At 39.3% G+C, this 18,611-nt stretch overlaps 1 protein-coding gene across 1 annotated transcript in view; it reads right to left on the bottom strand.

Annotated features, from left to right (window-relative positions):
* Positions 1-18,611, bottom strand: part of ptprma (protein tyrosine phosphatase receptor type Ma) — a 164,199-nt gene that overhangs the window by 69,426 nt on the left and 76,162 nt on the right. Inside the window, exons 8-9 of the mRNA XM_030751347.1 lie at positions 5,720-6,028; positions 3,581-3,690 (exon numbers count right to left, since the gene is read on the bottom strand). Of these exons, the coding sequence (XP_030607207.1) occupies positions 3,581-3,690; positions 5,720-6,028 (419 nt within the window). The remainder of the gene's footprint in view (positions 1-3,580; positions 3,691-5,719; positions 6,029-18,611) is intronic.

Raw genomic sequence — 18,611 nt, 5'->3', positions numbered from 1 at the left:
AATGTGGTGATGTGAATATTAAACCCTACACTGGATCTCTGTAAAACCAAGAATGACATTTATATAAATCCTTCTCCTCACATGCAAAGCCTTTAATGATCAAGCTTCTTTATATCTTAACACAACAGTGCTGTCATAGTCTGTTATTCCTTGTTTTCTGTTGCAATCCTCACTTTGTTTTCCCCCCTTTTCCAGGCCTTTTTTTTTGTTGCTACTTTTTACGATTTCCTGATGTAACTTTCTGTGTTTTTGTTCTCCTCCCACCCTCTTCCTCAGTGTCTGGTTGAGTTCACCTGCATCTTATGACCCTTCTTTTCCCAGGGCCCTGTACTATGAAGCAAACTCAACATTTCCAGGATATCTATTTCTTATCTGGCTTCACTCATCCAACACACACACACACACACACACACACACGCACGCACGCACGGTTATCAACTTGATAAGCCAACCCAGGGTTTCCAAATGCAGCTATGAGTGCTTTCACATGACGGTGGCACTGGCTGCATACAGCCAGTCGTAAACATGGACAGATCTGCTGGCAGCAGAGTGGCATAATTGACAAAAAAGAAGAATTAGGCCAACAGGAGAAGAAGAATTAGGCTCTCAGAGTACAGATGTACTTGCGGTTTCAAGTGTTTCCTGTGGCAAAATGGAAGGCAGGGCCTTTATTTGTAAGGCTCCTCTCCTGTGGAACCTCCTCTCAGTTGAGGTTTAGGAGGCAGACACCCTCCCTACTTTTAAAATTAGAGCATGAAACACTTTTTTTTTCTTCACACCAATGATTCTGATAAGCTCAGAGTTAGGGCCAGCTCAAGTGACCCTGAACCATCACTTAGTTATGCTGGTATAGGCCTGAGCTGCAGTGGGACCTCCCTTAACACTGAGCACCTCTCCTCTCTGTCACTTGCCTTGCATTTATATGCCACTATTGCATGTCATTAACTTTGTGCCTTCTCTCTCCCACAGTTTGTTCCTTCTCCCCCGTGCCCTCTCTCTTTCTCTCTTCTGCACATAGTTCTGGCTCATCAGCTGCATGTTTCTGATCTGGTGATGACTGGCCAACCTGAATAGTGCTTATTGTCTGTTTTTCAGTGCTCATTTTCTCCTTTTACTAGTTAGAGTAAAAGGAGAGGGGAGAAAGTAATAAGAGTCACTAAGACTCAGATTGCCACTCTCTCTGAGCCTGGCTATACTGCAGGTTTCCAACTAGTAAAATGGAGGTTTTCCTCCCCACTATCACAAGTATTTGCTCAAACTAAACCATGTGGTTTCACTCACCAATATTTCATGACCATACCACATTAAGTGCCCTGATTTGGCACTCTACGTATAAAATTACATTGATTTCCATTTTCTTCTAAAATAAAAGTTGACAAAAGTAATTCAAGGTAAGGTTAGAAAATCTACAATGTCTTATTAAAACCTGGAAATGGCAGGATGACAGTGAATTATTCCTTTCTTTTTATTAGGCACATTTCAGTGCTGTTAAGACAGAGATAATAGCTGCAGCATGTAATTGATGGAGTGGGTACTTTATAAACTGAAATGCATCAACCCCAACATAAATGAGAACCTGACAAGGTGGCACTGCAGTCTATGCCATTGGCTCTAAATGCTTTTATCTGTATTATTACATTTTTAAAAAGATAAACAACTAAAACATGATGCTCTAAAGGCAATTAAAGTGTACTGGAAACCTACCATTTCTATGGACATTGTTTGCCTGCTCTCTGCTGACATCTCTTAGTGCTGTGCAGCCATGTGCGAGACATAACACTGCACTAAACACACTTGAATAAACAAAGTCTTGTCAGATCTTTCCTGCTTTGATTCAAATGTCCCTCGACCGGGGAGAGAACATTTATTTCATATTTCAGTCACCTTATTGCATGGCAACAAATAGAGCAACATATGCAGCAACCCTTTTTGCGGCGTTTTCTTTTTTTTTATTATTCAATCTGCTTTCGGTGTGTGAGGAACAGTTCTGTCAATGCTCAATAACCTAGTCAAAATGCCAAGTGTGAGCAAGCGAGGACAGGAAGGAAAATCAACAGAAGAATCAATCCGTGGGAAAGGCTAGATGATTACTTCCACCTTAAACTGGTTAAGATCAATGTGTACATACAGTGTGAGGGAGTCTGGAGACTATTATTCAAGACTATGCAGCTCCTGGACAAGGCATGCAAGGGTTGTGTGGAAGTCTCATTTTTTAAGAGGTCATCCATGTGTTAAAGGACAGAAGCTCATAGCAGCTTGCACATGAGATGTACAGTGGACCACATTTGGGTTATGCTACATAGAGGAGGCTATACAAAGTAAGCTTATCATGAAGACCCTGAACAAAGTAAATCTGCCAAAGTGATTTGGGTTTAACTTGTTCCACAAGCAGGCAATAACTAAGAGCTAATGTGGTTTATCTAATTATAACCTGTTTTACTGCAGTGCATATTCAAGATGATTGCATTTTAATGACTTCAAAACACAGACCTGAAACATCAAGAAGATTACTGAGGCATAAGTTCACATTAAGTAGGTACTGAAAGAGCCAAATGTGATGATTATGACCAGAGAGATGCAAATATTCAGTATTAATTAAGAGCATAAAAAGACTAACAGTTTAATGCCTAAGTAGCAGCTTTGTGAGGATGTACCTGAGCCCATCAAATTATCACAATAGCAGTGCTGACATACTGATATTTACCACTACCTTACTGGTGCAAAACACAAAGTACTCTTTACCCGAGGCATCATTAGCATTGATTCATAAAGCTAGGCAGTCAAATGGACAACAAAAATTTTGAGCTGATGTCTTTTGCTCAGGCAAAAGACAAGGGATAATCAAAGTTATGAGAATCCATCCTCAGGGTAACAGCTTAACAAAGAGAACACTAATATTGTAACTAAACTAATAACCAACCTGCTGAATTCTGCTGTCAGCTGAGTTTGCTCACTTTATAATTATGTTAATCCCAGCATGAATATATTTGAATTTTTTTCTTCCCCCATGTTATCAGTTGTGCTATCAGGAGTTAATTCACATGATTTAAAAAATTTAACTGCTTAACAAATTAGACCACCTCATAAACAAACAAACAAACAAAAACAAGAAAATATATCTTTTAGAAAAAATATATAAGATAAAAAATTTATTTAGGGCTAAAAATTACACAGTTTTTTATTATACAAGTAAACTGAATTCATGTTTTCATACCCAAATTTGAGCCGCACACTCTGAGAAGTCAGAAATCAATCAAGCACAAGTCAACCACCAAAACTAATTTTTCTGTTCAGGAATGCAAGTAAATAACTGTAATTTGGCATCTTTGAAAATGTATAGATAACAACAATTATATTTTACCATTAAAAGGACTCACACATACTGGTGGATTAACCATAACAAACATTTAAAAAAAAAAAAAAAAAAAAAAAAAAGGATTTTGGTAGTTACCAATTCTGTTAATTTAGGGCAGGTCTGGCATAAACCAGGGTGGTGGTCTAAGAAATTTAATTGGACTTTGTTTACTGTTTGAAAGGGTGGTTAATTTCTCAGATATGCAGCTAGTGAGTGCTTGTGTACCTCAAACTGAGTGATGATGCCATAAGTCTGCACCGGTTCTCTCCACTTCAGGATGATCTTCTCCTCATAGGCACTGCCCTGAATGGATTCCAGAGGAACAGCTCCTGGCACTGTGGGAAATGAGCACAAACACATTGTGTGTATTGCTTATTTTAGTTTCTGTTCAATTATTTTTTTCTCCCTTATTCTATGGATTCAACTGAGCTTTTAACTGACAATTCGTTTTCTTTATTCAAATGAGTTTTTAGTGTTGTTTTTTTAATGTGCGTGCATAAATAATGAAACTGCTTTCCTAAAAAGTAGCAGAGTTGAAATCTTCAAGGACACAAATAAGTTTATAGAAAGTATTCTCAGTAGGATTTTCTTGCTCCATATTCGATATTTTGCCATCTTTGTCAAGTTAAAATATTGCCAATAAAAGTTGATGAAAGCAACTTTAGCACTTTCACTTTGATTTACCAAGCACCTTAAGTTGATGTGCATACCAACAAAAAGCTTTTCAAGGACACACACTGAAAATGTGAATAAACCAACATCAAATGCCATTTCTTAATAGGAATTTGAGAGATTATTTGAGGTTAGAATTACTGAAGACAAACACTGCGATACATGTTTTACAGCAAAACTGAAGGCTTTTCATACAGATAAAAAAAAAAAGAATGAAGTTGTAAACCCATGGGAACTGTGGGAATCTTAATCTATCTGCAGTGTTTACTTGTACTGAGATACTGCCAAAGAGATCTGGTCCTTTTACCCCCTCATGCGAATTGCTTTCATTCTGTAAGTGAAACACTGATGGGAAGACTTTTTTTTTTTTTGTTTAAAGATTTATCGTGAAGAACACAACTAGAGTTACACCCTGCCTGTACACTCTCCCCCATGGGACCCTGAGCACACAGATACAGAAACACATAGCAGTCAGATAGTGGGAAACAGTTGCCACTTTCAAGTCTTCAACCAGAGATATCTGAGCCAGACACGACTCTTTTCGTCAGCTGAGCCTGTTATCTGGCGGCCGGGGTTCCCGGAGACTTCTATAGAGTTCATTTCCTGCGTCTGCTGAGGCAACACAGAAGATCTTTCATCTTTGAAGGAGGTGAAACAACTACCCGGCACAGAAGCTTAACATCTGACTTTTGCGCTCTCCTGAAAAATATTTGGAATATCCCAGACTTTGTTTATGGCTGCTTATCAGGTGAGAAGTTGTCACGCATCCTCAAGATCGAAACATCAGAACTGTAAAAATAAATGTGAGTCGTTCAGTTGTTGGAGGCACGTTTTCTTCTTTTATTAAGTGTTAAGAAAAAGTGTGCGAGTGTATCGTTTAATTTTGACAGTGTGGAATTAGAAGCACTACATTATTTCAAGTGTATAATTAGTTATTCAACTTTGCCAAGAATTTTAGATTACAGTTAGTTTAAGTGTTTCTAAACCGCTATTTATAGAGTTTAATACATTATAATTACAAACTATTAAAGACTGTCAAAATAAATTATAAATAAATTATCACTATAGTTCAAGTTTGTTTAAAAATCAAAAAGAACACACACACACACAAAAAAAGCATATTGTGTCTATTATTCCCAGCCATGTTTGTGCCTAATGTATTTAGGCACCTCCCAGCAAACATGGTTGAAACCCCAACATCTCCCTGCTCACAAATGGTCGTGGTACGACTGCAAAATCTGAACCGTAGCTGGATGGATGTTAATCTTGTTAACATGTAGAATAAAAGTCAGGTCAAAGCATCTCTTACAAAGCGACGAGTAAAGATCAGATTATTGCAATGAAGCAATTTGTTTCATTGTTTTAAAAAACTAATCTGGTTAGTACATGGCACACTAGCACAATTGCTTAATAGATAGTAGAAATCAGTCGCCATTTCTCTTGCTAGAAAGTCTAACAAGTCTAATAAGGACATTAGGTGATGCTGAAGTGGCATCTTGAACCGATGCTGGCATAATGTCCACAACTTTCATTTTGGAACTATTTTTCAATCATGACAGACATGATTTAATAGCTTCAAACAAATATCTAAGAGTACAAGACAAAGACAAAATTTTCTGCCCAGTAAGCCTGTATATTTGAGCTTAAAAAAAAAAAAAAAGCAAGTATTTATGCAGAAGCATTTTCACTTACCATCCTCATCAGTCTGAACTTCCAGCTCGGTGCTCTCCTTGACGCCCTCCGGGTTGCGCAGTACCAGCTTGACGCTGAGGTTGGTGAATGGAGTGAGATTGTGGATAGTGTGCTGAGGATCGCGACTCTGAGTGTCATAACACACTTCCTCGCGCGTCTCCTCCTTGCCAGCTACTCTGTACCGGTACTGGACGGTCAGGTTGTAGCTGTGGCAGCGGGTCACATTGTAGCCCAGAGGTTCCCAGCGTATTGTAACTTGTTTGGACTGGATGTCCACCACTTCCAGCCTCCGTGGGCCGTGCATAGGCTCTGGCGAAAGGGAGAGAGAGAAGAGTGTGAACTTGCATCAGGATAATCAATTAGGTCATATTAAATGCCAGATGGTGCAGGACGGTTTCAGAAAAATCTAGGAAATTATTGAGGTTTATGCAGGACAGAGAAAGCGCTGTTCCTTTGGGCCAAAAAAAAAAAATCTAGTACCAGATTTTTCATAACACTTCAGACCCAGTCAATACATTTATTCATATTGAAATACCCCCCCTGTTTGTAGTTCATATTTCCAGAAAATATTTTAAAATTTCAAAGGCACAGACTGATACCAAGCATTGCCAAATCCCATCACCGTTGCTAACTTGGGCTCACAGCAACTGAAGGCACCAAGACACCACAGGTCTGTTGGTGGAAACCCTCAGCAGGAGGTGTATCATCCCTTCAGAGCGTGCCATTCCTCTGCTTCTTCTGCCTTGTCCTCTGCCTTTTCCACTTCATTTTCCATCTCGCCCAGTGGCGGTCAGCTATTAGCACCACACTGATACAGAGTCAGCCAACCTGTCAATCCAGGCAGGACACAACCCCCACTGCTATCCTATCACCTCTAATCACATACACTGTGCCTCCTTGCCTTTTCTCTTCCAGTTTATCCATTTTCTCTTTCTTTCCTTCCTTCCTTCTCCCGCCATCTCTTTTTCTGTGACTCCCCCTTTTCTATTTCCCGTGCTCTCTCTTTCTGCTTTCCCCATCTATTTTCCCCTCTTGCTCTCCCTCTCCTTTCCTACGGGAGGAAAGCAGCCCAAGCACAAGGTAATGGGATCAATTTCCATTCCAGGTTAAATTCGCAGTCCATTTCTCTGGAACTTAACACTTTACCACCTATTAGGAAGAGCCAGAGCTCAATTTCCCCGTTCCCCAGGAGACACAGTCCAGCAATTCAGCCATGGCAGCCATGTTTAACATTCTAGAGGTGCGTGAGGGGAGACTGGACTGAAGCTAGAGCATGCAGTTCATTTTTACAGATTGTGTAAAAGACGTAAACAAGCAACAACAATGACTGTTGGTAACATCTTAATGTGATCCCAGTAGATGTTTTCTTTTGTTATGTTCTGCAGCGTATACCTACCGCAATGAAATGTCCAAGGCTTACTGAAAATCCTTTTAAATGATCTTACAGGAAATAAAGTTTTGAGCAGTGCTACAGAGAATCTACAAGGAAGAAATGAATGGTTTCAAAAAAATTAGGTCATGACATGTGAAAACTCGAGCTTGTACAAGTGGAAAAAGGGGCTCCTTGATGAATGAAAGATGGAACGCTTGCCGATTTTACAAGGAGAAACAACGGATGTGATTTCTCCTGCACTTTTTACAGCGAAGATGAAATAGCATTAGAAGAGCCTGAAGGAGGCAGAGGAAGAGCTGTTGAAGGCAGATTGGGAAAGGGATGTCAATGTGCGCTATATAGTACATGAAGCACAAAAGGCTACAAATGATAAAGTAATGCCTCACAAATGGCATAATCTCTTTCCAAAAGGGGAAAAAAAATTCTTCTAAGATTTATTCAAGAAAGATTTGTTACTACAGGTCAAATCTGGTGTTGCTTATTACTTGTGTTTTGTTATTTCTTACTCTGAATTTTACTCTGAAGCTGATGTCTTAGATGCCACACTACAGCTAAGAATGCAGATGAATGTAATAATGTAAAAACTGGTGTGCTATTTTAAACAAATGTAAATCAGACACAAAGACAAAAAAAAATCTTAAAAAAAAAAAAAAAAAAAAAAAAAAACTGGGAGCAGCTGAGAAACAGGCTTCTTCACTCAGTTGCAATGTTGGGAGAGCCATCCAGAAAATGGAAGTTTAAACCCCTTTATTTGCGGAACTATCTGTTGGCCGCACTCTGTAGGCAACGGTTACACTAAAAGCACAGAGAATTGCAGGGTGGCCAGGCACAGAAATCAAATTAAACCAGATGCTCTCAAAGTGACAAATGCACCAAAGTGTGAATCTCAAACAGACGTGCACAAGCGGCTGAGAGTTAGTCTCATTTCTGGAGCATTCAAGGAGAATGTCACACTCCCATCTTTGTGGAACATCATAGATAATGTCCACTGCACCCTAATTCGGGCCAGTGGAGAGATGCCAGAATGTGAGGCCCTTGCTGAAAATATGACTATGCTGAGAAACAGCTCTTTTCTAACAAAGGAGGAAATAAATGAAATAGAAGGAAGCATTAATTTATCTGTGATTCTTTACTGCTGGTATGCTGGATACACAAGTAGCATGAAAGGTACAGTACATAAAGGAATACTGGCCATTCAGAAGCAGCTCTTAAGATTATTCTATAGCCTTTGTCTGGAGGTTTGTAGAGAAAAGGCTAATTGTTTGTTGATACCCCATTACAAGGATTTGTGGCAGACGCCCAGTCACAACTTGTAACCCATGACTCAGAATGACTTCACAGTTTGCATGAACAACAAGTTCCATTTTAGCGCCTGGTCATGGATGACTTTAAAGAAAGAGGAAAAGGAAAAACACCTTGTATCCCTCCTCCTTCCCTTAATCTGAAATGAACAGGTCAGGCTGAATGGCTGATATCCTTTATAAGTCCCTTCATGAATAGATGAAGACCATGCAGCCATTCTCAAATGGGCCTACAGGCCCGTGAATGACAACTGATGAGATGAGCCTATTACCCCAGTTTACTGTGGCTGCTAGCTTAGGTTTATTGACTGAACAGTAAGAGGTTCAGTATCAAAAGCACAAACAGAAATAACAACAAGGAATAATAGGGCTAGCTCTGAAAATCCATACCATTTTTTTTCCCCACAATTCTCTCAAGCTATCACACTCTCAGGGCGACATTGGGGTGAAAGTACTAAAAATATGACTCCAATATCTCTCCAGTATGGCAGATATTTCTAGTGGAATAGAGTTATAATAATGGCTATGAAAGCATCCCTTGGAGCTGGAAATTACTGAGGTCTATCTTATGCCAGGGCACTCAGAATGAGCTCTAGTAAGAGCCAGATTGGTATTCCAAGCGGTGGACAAATTATTACCTGCCCCACACTCACCAATGTAATTGAATAATTTGAATTTGACATTTACATAGAACTATTAGTGATTTTTTGTCATTACAGTGTGACATTTAAATAATGTTTTTAGAAATTATCAGCACATTATTGCATCTTGCTAATTTGATTGGGCCCTGCTACTGCAGCTCATGTGATAACATGATTTGGCAAAATATAAAATAAAAAAACAACAACAAATAACAGCATGTTGCAACTGCCTGTCCTAGAGGGGGCTTCAAATGGTGCACTTAGCCCCTGGGTAGAGCAAGACATTAGTCCTGGATGAAAGGAAACAAATTGGGCATGTCTGGAGCACAGCCACTTTACTACGAGATGAATGTGCGTGTGTGCATGCGCGTGTGGTTGTATAAGGGGGACCATGTGTGTATTCTTGTGTGTTTACCATCTTACGGGTGTAAAAGAGTTTCCATATGCGTGCACAGCAGCACACGTCTGGTTTCTCAGCATCTCTCTGGCTATATGTACAGAAGAGCGATTTACTTATCAGATTTTCCTCAGGCTTTGCAGCATACGAGCCATTCGGAGAGCCAGGATCTTTATCAGATCCACATCGATTAAGAGAAGAAAAGCCTGATGCTGGCATAGACTTCCATCTCCCTGCTCAGCAAACAGACCCAGAAGGGGGGGAAGAAAAGACTACTTCCCCAATGATTAGAAACCCCCAGCAAGTCAATGCGGCTCCCAAGCCTGTTCGCTGTCTCATCAGGATGAAGGTTGAGAAGCAGGAGGGCGTGCTTGTTTTTGGAGAATGGAGAAAAAAAAAGGAAGAGAGAAATGCTTTGACTTTTACAGGTTGGCACGTAGATGGTCCAATTCCTTTGTGGAGCATGTCAGCCATAGCTTGTCACAAGAAAGCACAGTTGTTGAAGACAGTACCAAAACAACCTGATGAAGGTAAGATTAACATAGAACTGGCTACAAGGGTGTTTTCATGTAAAGTGTTCCATTCTAGGCAGTGAGGCCTGGCACTGCCATCACTCATCTTTCTCCATTTTGGTTTGTTATTCACTCTGTTGTGTTTGAGCTGGGTGGGCTGGAAAACGAGCACATTTGTTTGCCTCTTTCTATTACATTTCACTGATAGCACTATGACCATTGAGGTAATGACATGGGTTTTACACTTAGGAAATCATTTTCATATCCAACAGAAGCAAGCAGTAATGATAGCTTTTGATAACCGACAATCAAAGCTCCATCACCCTCCTAGAGTGCTTCTCTATGCAATCCTCTGGAGGAACAGAAAGAGTGTTTGACTCTGTGTGTGTGTGTGTGTGCATGTGTGAACGAGGGAGTCATGTGTGGGTAGATAGGTGGGTGGGGGGGACTGGAGAAAGAAAGCTAAGACAGAGGAGGGTGGAAATGTCAAGGTTTTTGTTGCCATCAAACGCAACAAGGTAAATTAGGCCTCAGAGTTGACGTGTGTACACATATTACAATTGATAGCACTTTAAAGGCACTGTACATGGACATCTTGTGATCCAATACAAGCATTAGTCAGAGACAAATGCTCACATGCTCAGGACACACACACACACGGACACTTTGCTCATACACCTTGGAGGCGTGGATAATCACAAGGATTTATTGAATGGTGGTGGTCGCTCCTCACTCTATCAAGTCCTTCTTTATAGGCCCCGTGATAAATGAGACTGCCATGATGGGCGAGGATGAGGGGCGGAGGGGCCTACAGTGCTCTGGATCAAATTGAAACCACCGAATGAGCCCCGGTGCCAGACCAGGTCATGCTGCCACCTTGTCTGATGAACCCCCTGAAGCTGTAGGGGTGGAGATGAATGGGTGGAATGCTTTCCTTTTCACAGAACTAAAGAGAAGGGGACGGTGAAAGTGTTTGAGGGAAAGTAAGACATACTCTACCAATACAGCTGACATATGACAAGACTCAAGACTGTCAAGGCATACCTAGTCATTGCCTGTCTTTGTAAACAACCATGCTACTGTATGCTGGCCTAAAAATGCCAACAAGCTCAACGGTTTGAAAAGAGAAAACGAAGAAAAAAAATGATTTTTGTGCAGAATTGTCAAGTTAAATCCCATACAACATTCAGTGCTCAGATTATGGTGACATGTTGAATGACACATTGTCTGACCACAATGGAAAGTTGTTTATTACTACTTTCTATGGCTACAATATTCTGTACGACCTGAATGGAAGCCAGGTTGTGTGGATGCATATCATTTAACTGTTAGGGATATAACAACCCTCCAAATCCACATTTTGAATCATACACGAACCACAGCTTTGGTTCATATCAGGGGAAAAAAAACAAAAAACTTTGACACAACCATGGTCACTAGAGTTTATGAATTAAACTGCAATATTTTGATATAGCACCAGTTCACACTAACTGAATTATCTTTAAACATAAATATACTATACTGCATTTCTTTTGAAGGTGGGGAAAACACTCATGTATAACAGTTCTATTTCAAATTGAAAAGGACTAAATAAATATATAAAGGCACAATATGTACCCTTTCCTGTCACTGACTGTTTGGAGGCATTAAAAGAACAAGCCTGGTAAGTTTGCATCACGAGCAAAAGGTGAAGGAAAGTGCGTGTCTACAAAACTGGATGAAAACAAATGGGCAGACCGTTGATGGAAAGAGCAGAGGCAGCTGAGGAGGAACTGGTTAAATCAATCTTTCATTTTGTTTCCGCCAATATGCTGTGCAGTGATTGGGGTCAGGGTGACGGGTAGAATGACCACCTCTTCCCTCATCCGTCTTAACACTTACATGCCCACACACCCATTTCTCCTGTAAGACCAGACTGCCTTTTGTGTTCAGGTTCCTCGGAAAATGGCTGCGGATAGGGCTTACAAATGGGAAAACACAAGCCCTCATTTACCAATGGGGACACAATCTCTACACGAGCAGTGGGAGGTTACCAAGGTGATTCTTCAACTTCAGCACTACCCAGATGGCCCTTGTGCCACTGTCATTTGTCGCTAAAAACCCACGTGTCGCATTCAACTCAGGGTGTTACCCACAGTGTAAATCAAAGTGAAGCGCTTGACTTTGTGAAATAGTTGCTGTGTTTTCTGAGCCACCCACTTAGGAGATATGAGATCCAAGATCTAGCCATCTAGGTGGGGGAATGGAGGGAATAAATCGCAACCCTTCTGACATTCATGTCCTTTAGTTGAGGAGTAGACGGAGGAATGTTCTTGAGTTAGAGTTATACAACCAGACTGAATGAGTGCTTGTTCGATGCCTAGGAAGGGGAATGGGACATCTATAATTCAGCAATAGGATGGAGAAAATCTGTGACAAAAATTACAGCAGATAGATCATGAATAATTAAACACGGAGAATAGAAACATTTAAAGACCTTGAGAAGCATTTCAGTTCAAATTTAAAAACAGCAGAAAAAAAAAAAAAGCTTCTTCCCAAACCCCACTAAACTACAGCTATTTATCATTCTCCTGAGCCTTAAGAGTAGAGGTTACTAACAACCTCAATCATAATTGTTTATGAGAAGCTGAAGAAGCAACTCTACAGTAAAAAGAGACTATGTTTATGTGGATGTCACAAGAGTCTCATTTGTACACATCTGTTCTCAGAGTTTAAATTCCTCCCGGTGTCAAGAATAGATGGATGGTGCGATGAAGGCGAGGGAAATAGTAATAATAATGAACTGGCTATAAATGCAGAATCTCTCTCACACACTCTTTCCTTCCCAACAGCAGTTCTTTGAAGATGTGTCCTTGAGAAGAACACAATTTACCTTTTGCAGAGCCAATATCATAGAACACAATTCGCCATTCTACTTCCAACTGCCTGTGATAAAGACCTTTATTGTGGTCCCCCTATAACCTTCCTGCACACCACAAACTCAATCTACTCTGTTTTCTCTGACTGACAAAAAAACACAAATTCAATGGGCCTCAAACTAAGGCTTTTCATTCGCCTTGCAATAGACAATATATAAGCCCTATAGGTCACATGACTGGCAGCTATTGTGGGTGACAAACCGGACCAGTGTTATCTGAGATAGTGAGGTGAAGTGGCTTTCTATTCATGGCTGAAGGCAACAATAGTGTTAATTAGACACATGCCTAACAAACAATTTCCTTTCCTTTCAGGCCCAGAGAGACAAATCTACTCAATCTCATCCTTAGCTAAAAAGCAACCATCATAAAGGTTTAGATCTCACTGAGGAAAATTGTCCTGTAGACATCCACAAAGCTTTAGATGGGAAAAATAGGAGTTACATCTGACAGATCATCACACTCCTTTTGTTGACAAAATGTTGGGGTAGACAAGAAATGGCAAGGCAGACTATAGTGTACTGACACAGTTAAATGTGACTGGAAATGACCAAAAAAAAAAAAAAAAAAAGAAAGAAAGGATGGTGCTAACATGGTTAGCACTCCAACAATAACATCCCCTAATCTGGAAAACACTTTTCTAAGAAATGAGTGTTCAGATCAACTGAATTTAGTTTACATTAACAGTTATCTTAGGTCAAGACTGTTCAATATACAGTGCCACGCCCTTAGTTTTTTCCTAGTTTCATGCCTATTTGTCACACTTAAATGCTTCAGATCAAACGAATTATAATACAAGTCAAAGATAACCCAAGTAAATATAAAATACAAGTTTTGAATGTTGATTTCATTAAGGGAAAAAAAGCTATCCAAATCTACCTGGCCCTGTGTGAAAAGGTGATTGCCACCCTTTGTTAAATCATGAATTCACTGTGATTAATCACATTTTTTGGAAACCTGAGTTCAATTTCACTGGCCAAACCTAGGCCTTATTACTGCCACACCTGCTGAATCAAGAAATCACCTAAATAGAACCTGTCTTCCAAAGTAGTCTAAAAGGTCTCAAACAGAAACATATCATGGTACAATCTAAAGAAACAGATGAGAAAGTCATTGACATCTATCAGTCTGTAAAGGGTTAAGGAGGCATTTCAAAGGACTCCAGTGAACCACAGTGAGAACCATTACCTGCAAATGGAGAAAACTTGGAACAGCGGTGAACCTTCCCAGGAGTGGGCAGCATACCAAAGAGGGCATTGACAACTCATCCAGGAGGTCACAAATAGTCTGAACAACATCTAAAGAACTGCAGGTCTCATTTGAGGTCAGTATCAATATTAAGACATAAACTGGACAAAGATGGCATCCGGGGGACAAAAGTTGAGGTTTTTGGAAGGTTTGCACCCTGGTACAAAATACTAACAGCATTTCATATAAAGACCAAGAGTCAAACATGGTGGCAGTGTGATGGTCTGGGGCTGCTTCAGGACCTGAATGGCTTGCCATTATCAATGGAACCATAAATTCTGTGTTCTACCAGAAAATCCTGAAGGAGAATGTCTAGCCATCAGTTCATGCCCTGAAGCACACTTGGGTTTATGCAGCAGAACAATGATCACACAGCAAGTCCACCTCTGAATGGCTAATAATAATAATAATTAAGGTTTTGGAGTGTCTTATTCAAAGTCCCTACTTATTAGATCAAAATGCTTTAACATGACCTTAAATAGGCCATTTGTGTTCAAAACCCTCCAATGTGGCTGAATTAAAACAACTCTACCAAGAAGAGTGGGATAAAATTCCTCCACAGTGATGTGAAAGACTCATTGCCAGTTATTGCAAATGCTTGATTGCAGTTCTTGCTGCCAAGGGTGGCACAACCATTTATTAGGTTTGGGGAACAATTACTTTTTCACACAGGGTCTGCTAGGTTTGGATAGTTTCATTTATGATCTGAACATTTGACTGTAACAAACATACAAAAAAAATAAAAATAAATCAGGGAGGGGGCAAATACTTTTTCATGGGACTATAATAGAGAGAAACTGAGTCACTTGTCACCTAATACTGTACGTTTGTCCTTAACCTTCCATGACCACAATACAGAAGCCTCCCTGCACTGCTTCTTTTATTTTTTGAATATGTTTTAGTGAATATAAAAGGCCATAACTCTTCTTGAAGGTAATGTCAACAGTAAATTGTCATCACTTATATAATTCTACAAAGAGCTGACAGTATATTTCTGTATTTTTTCAGACACACATCCACAAACACCAATGCACGAAGGCTACCACGCATGATCCTTGCCTGCCAACTTGGGGTTCAGTGTTTACCTCAAAAACTCTTTAGTAGATGGAAGGACTGGGTATTGAGCTGGCAACAATGCAGTTAGTGGACTGATGATTACCACCAGAGCAATGGCCACTCTTTTGCCCTCATACTTGGATATTAGAAAAAATGTTTAATTTTAACCTGAGAATTTCTCAGATTCTCATCAGAGATTTTTTCCAAAACCAACAAATTCTCATGGAGGAGGTAAATGCTTGCAATAAATGGTTTCTTGACACATTAAGTATACATTAAAAAAGGCCTTTTATAGAGTGTAGACTACACTTTTCAAAGCTCCTTTTTGACAGCTAAACAATGGTAGAAAAAAATAACATTACCCTAAAATCAGTCATTCCATTATCCATTACTTTGTAAGGTTTAAAAGGGAAGCTGGTAACAGGAAAGTCAGACATTTGGGTGAGTGGAACCTACAGAAACCAGCTGTATAACACCCATTTATTTTTTTCAGAGTTTGTGTGACTCTCAGACTTTTCAAGGTCAAGATAGCAACTGTATTCTTCAAAAAAGGACTTTTCTTATGATAATGGCAATATGCAGAGTCGTGCTTTCATAATTTAAAGTAATCCTATTTGGAATAATTTGTTCACTGTGCATTGCTCTAACTCTGTTTTTTTATTAGCAGTATGCAATTGAGCATTTATAACCTTTGTATGCAACACCAAGCGCAGAAAAAAAGGTTTCAAGGTTATAACTGCAGTCTATGAGCTGTTTTTTTTTTTTTGCATTTGTCATTTACATGCTTTCAATCCAACACCATGGATTTGCATATACGTTTGTAGTTTTAAAAAATAAATAAATAAATAAAGGGAAGGGAAGGGAAGGGGGGGTGTATAAAGTACAGGATAGGCCTTTGTTCACCCATCATTTATTATAATGTTCATATCTTTTGTCATGCGTATATTGATCCTTTTATTAGGCAAGAAACTATATTGAACGACTTTAGTGGCCATCCAAGTTGGCCTCCCACACCTGTCCATGAGGTCGTAGAGCCACTTGAATTTTTTATTTTTTTTTTAATAGCCAATCAGTGACGATCAGGCTGCATCACAGAAAATGACATCATGACACCTAAACCCCAACCCTAACTGTAACTCTAACCCTATGGTAACTTATATGGTAACTTTAATGACCTGGATTTGTAACATAAAAATAATTTAGGAAAAAAAGTCACAAAATTTTTATCACTTCAGCTTTAAATTCTCAATTTCCAAGTATTTCAATTAGTGGCCTATAAAGAGTTAAAACTAACCTGTTCAGGGCATGTAATCAGTACAGCTACATGAAGAACACAGCCTCCTTTACTGCCATCTTTAGTTTTTAAACAGAAACAGTTATTGCTATAAAACTTAATGTGTAGCTAGTCATGTTAGTATGTGCAGAGATATTTTACTTCAAGCCTGGCTTGAACTTTTTAAAAAATTTTTTATAGCTTCTAATGCTAATGTTTGCAAGCCAGCTTCAAATTTACTGAGTACTGATGTGCAAATTCAGAAGCCTGCCGGTGTTTGTCTTGCTTTAAATATTTGGAATTTATTTAACCTTTTTGCTGGAAAAGAGTTTCCATTTTTCTTTCCCTCGTGTTTAAAACACCTTCTCTCCACTATGTGACACTGCTCAACCCACTGTGTGGATGTCAGTATACATTTTGATTACTTATATTTTACTTTTAGCCTACTTGGCTTATGCATAAAAGAATGCTTTTTAAAAAACAAAAACAAACAAAAAAAAACTAACGTATTCAATAGACACTTTACCAAGCTAGATTTTGTTGAGACAGTTATGGTAAATATGGTAAAAATGCTATTAATCAAGGAAAAGTGAACATAATCTGAATCCACACAGTTTTCCATTATGTTTCTGAACCAGTATCACAGTTAAATTACTATACAAGAAAAAAATAGTGATTATACTGTTTCCAGACTGCCATCATTCTTATTAGCGTCAAAACAGATCTGGTCTTTTACAAATTAACCAGGAGGCAAAATGCAAATAACCAACCTCGGTGAGGGTGAACATAATTGCGCAGCTCCTCCCTACTCTCCACTGTTATAAATGAGTGTTTAAGTGAGGGATGATCCCTGATTAATGCTGATTCCCCTGTGTTTAATAGCACTCGGTGCAACAGAATGGCAAAGTGAAAACAAACAGATGAGACTACTCCCACGTGGCATCAGAGCACAGATGGAGACAACTTAAAGATGGAGATGTGGAGTTGGCAGAAGCTGGAGTCTGAGCAGGTGTTTGGACCCAGCATGGACATCATGTACTGCCATTTTTAAAGCGCCCAAGAGCCAGCGGGACAGCGGAGGGCATAGGGTGGAGATGATACACACAGGACAGATTGCTCTTCTACCATGGCAACTAGTATGAAATTATCTCCACTGCATCATAAGTGCTGAGTGGAAAGAACATGCCACATGCAGACATCACTCTGGATCAATCTGCTTTAAGTGGCTGTAAAACAATGATTTTAATAATAAACTTTATGAATAAAGCACTTTTTCTAGAACAATTCTGCAGGCTTTCTGAAGGTCTTTCAGAGTTTTTCTTTAGGCATTGGCTGCTTTTTCACTCATTTTCAGTCAAGTCCTTGTACCAGAGGAATGGGGTTTTTTTGGTTTATTAAGCCTCTTAAGACCAACCTATAAATCATTTAAGCTTATAAAAAAATACCTAACTGAACCACTGTTGTGTCTATACGAGACAACAAATAACCAATTTTAAATGGCATCTTCAAGCACTTTGTTCTCATTTCTTTAGTAGACTCTATGAAAAATGCCAAAGGTAACACAATTTGACGGGCATAAAAATAGTATTTTTGCACAAACAAACAACTCCCAAAATGCTATTAGCTTAAATTTGGCATATCTGGACATGGTGTCCTTGAAAGATTTGAGGAAACTCGACAAGTGGAGGACAAAAGAGGACATGGTAGGGCTAAAAAAATTTAAAAATAAATAGAAATAAATATTATCTACAGCGGATGATCAGTATCTGACAGTCATGTCCTTAGGAAACAGGAAAAAAAAATCCAGTTAACCTCATCAGAAATAGAATGGTGGCTGTCAAGAAGCAATTCTTCAAAAGGGGAGAAAAGGCTGAGGTTTGCTAAATTATACAAGAACTGGACTGAAATCAGTGGCTACATGAATCCAACTTTGAATTTTTTTGGTACAACTCATCAGTGTGTACAAAGAGGTACAACAGTGAGTGTCAACAGCCATCTGTAAAACACAGTCAAGGCTTTGCCATGGTTTGGGGCTGCATTTCAGCCAGTGGTGTAGGGGGATGTTGTCAAAAATGATGAACTGACAAAATTATGAACATAGAAAAAAACTGTCAGATTTTGATCCACCATGCAATACCATCTAAAAAGCATCTGAT

This window comes from Archocentrus centrarchus, chromosome 17 (assembly GCF_007364275.1).
Source record: "Archocentrus centrarchus isolate MPI-CPG fArcCen1 chromosome 17, fArcCen1, whole genome shotgun sequence".
NCBI classification, from domain to species: Eukaryota; Metazoa; Chordata; class Actinopteri; order Cichliformes; family Cichlidae; genus Archocentrus; species Archocentrus centrarchus.
The sequence above is the reverse complement of the archived record's forward strand: the minus strand, read 5'-3'. Positions and strand labels throughout refer to the sequence as shown.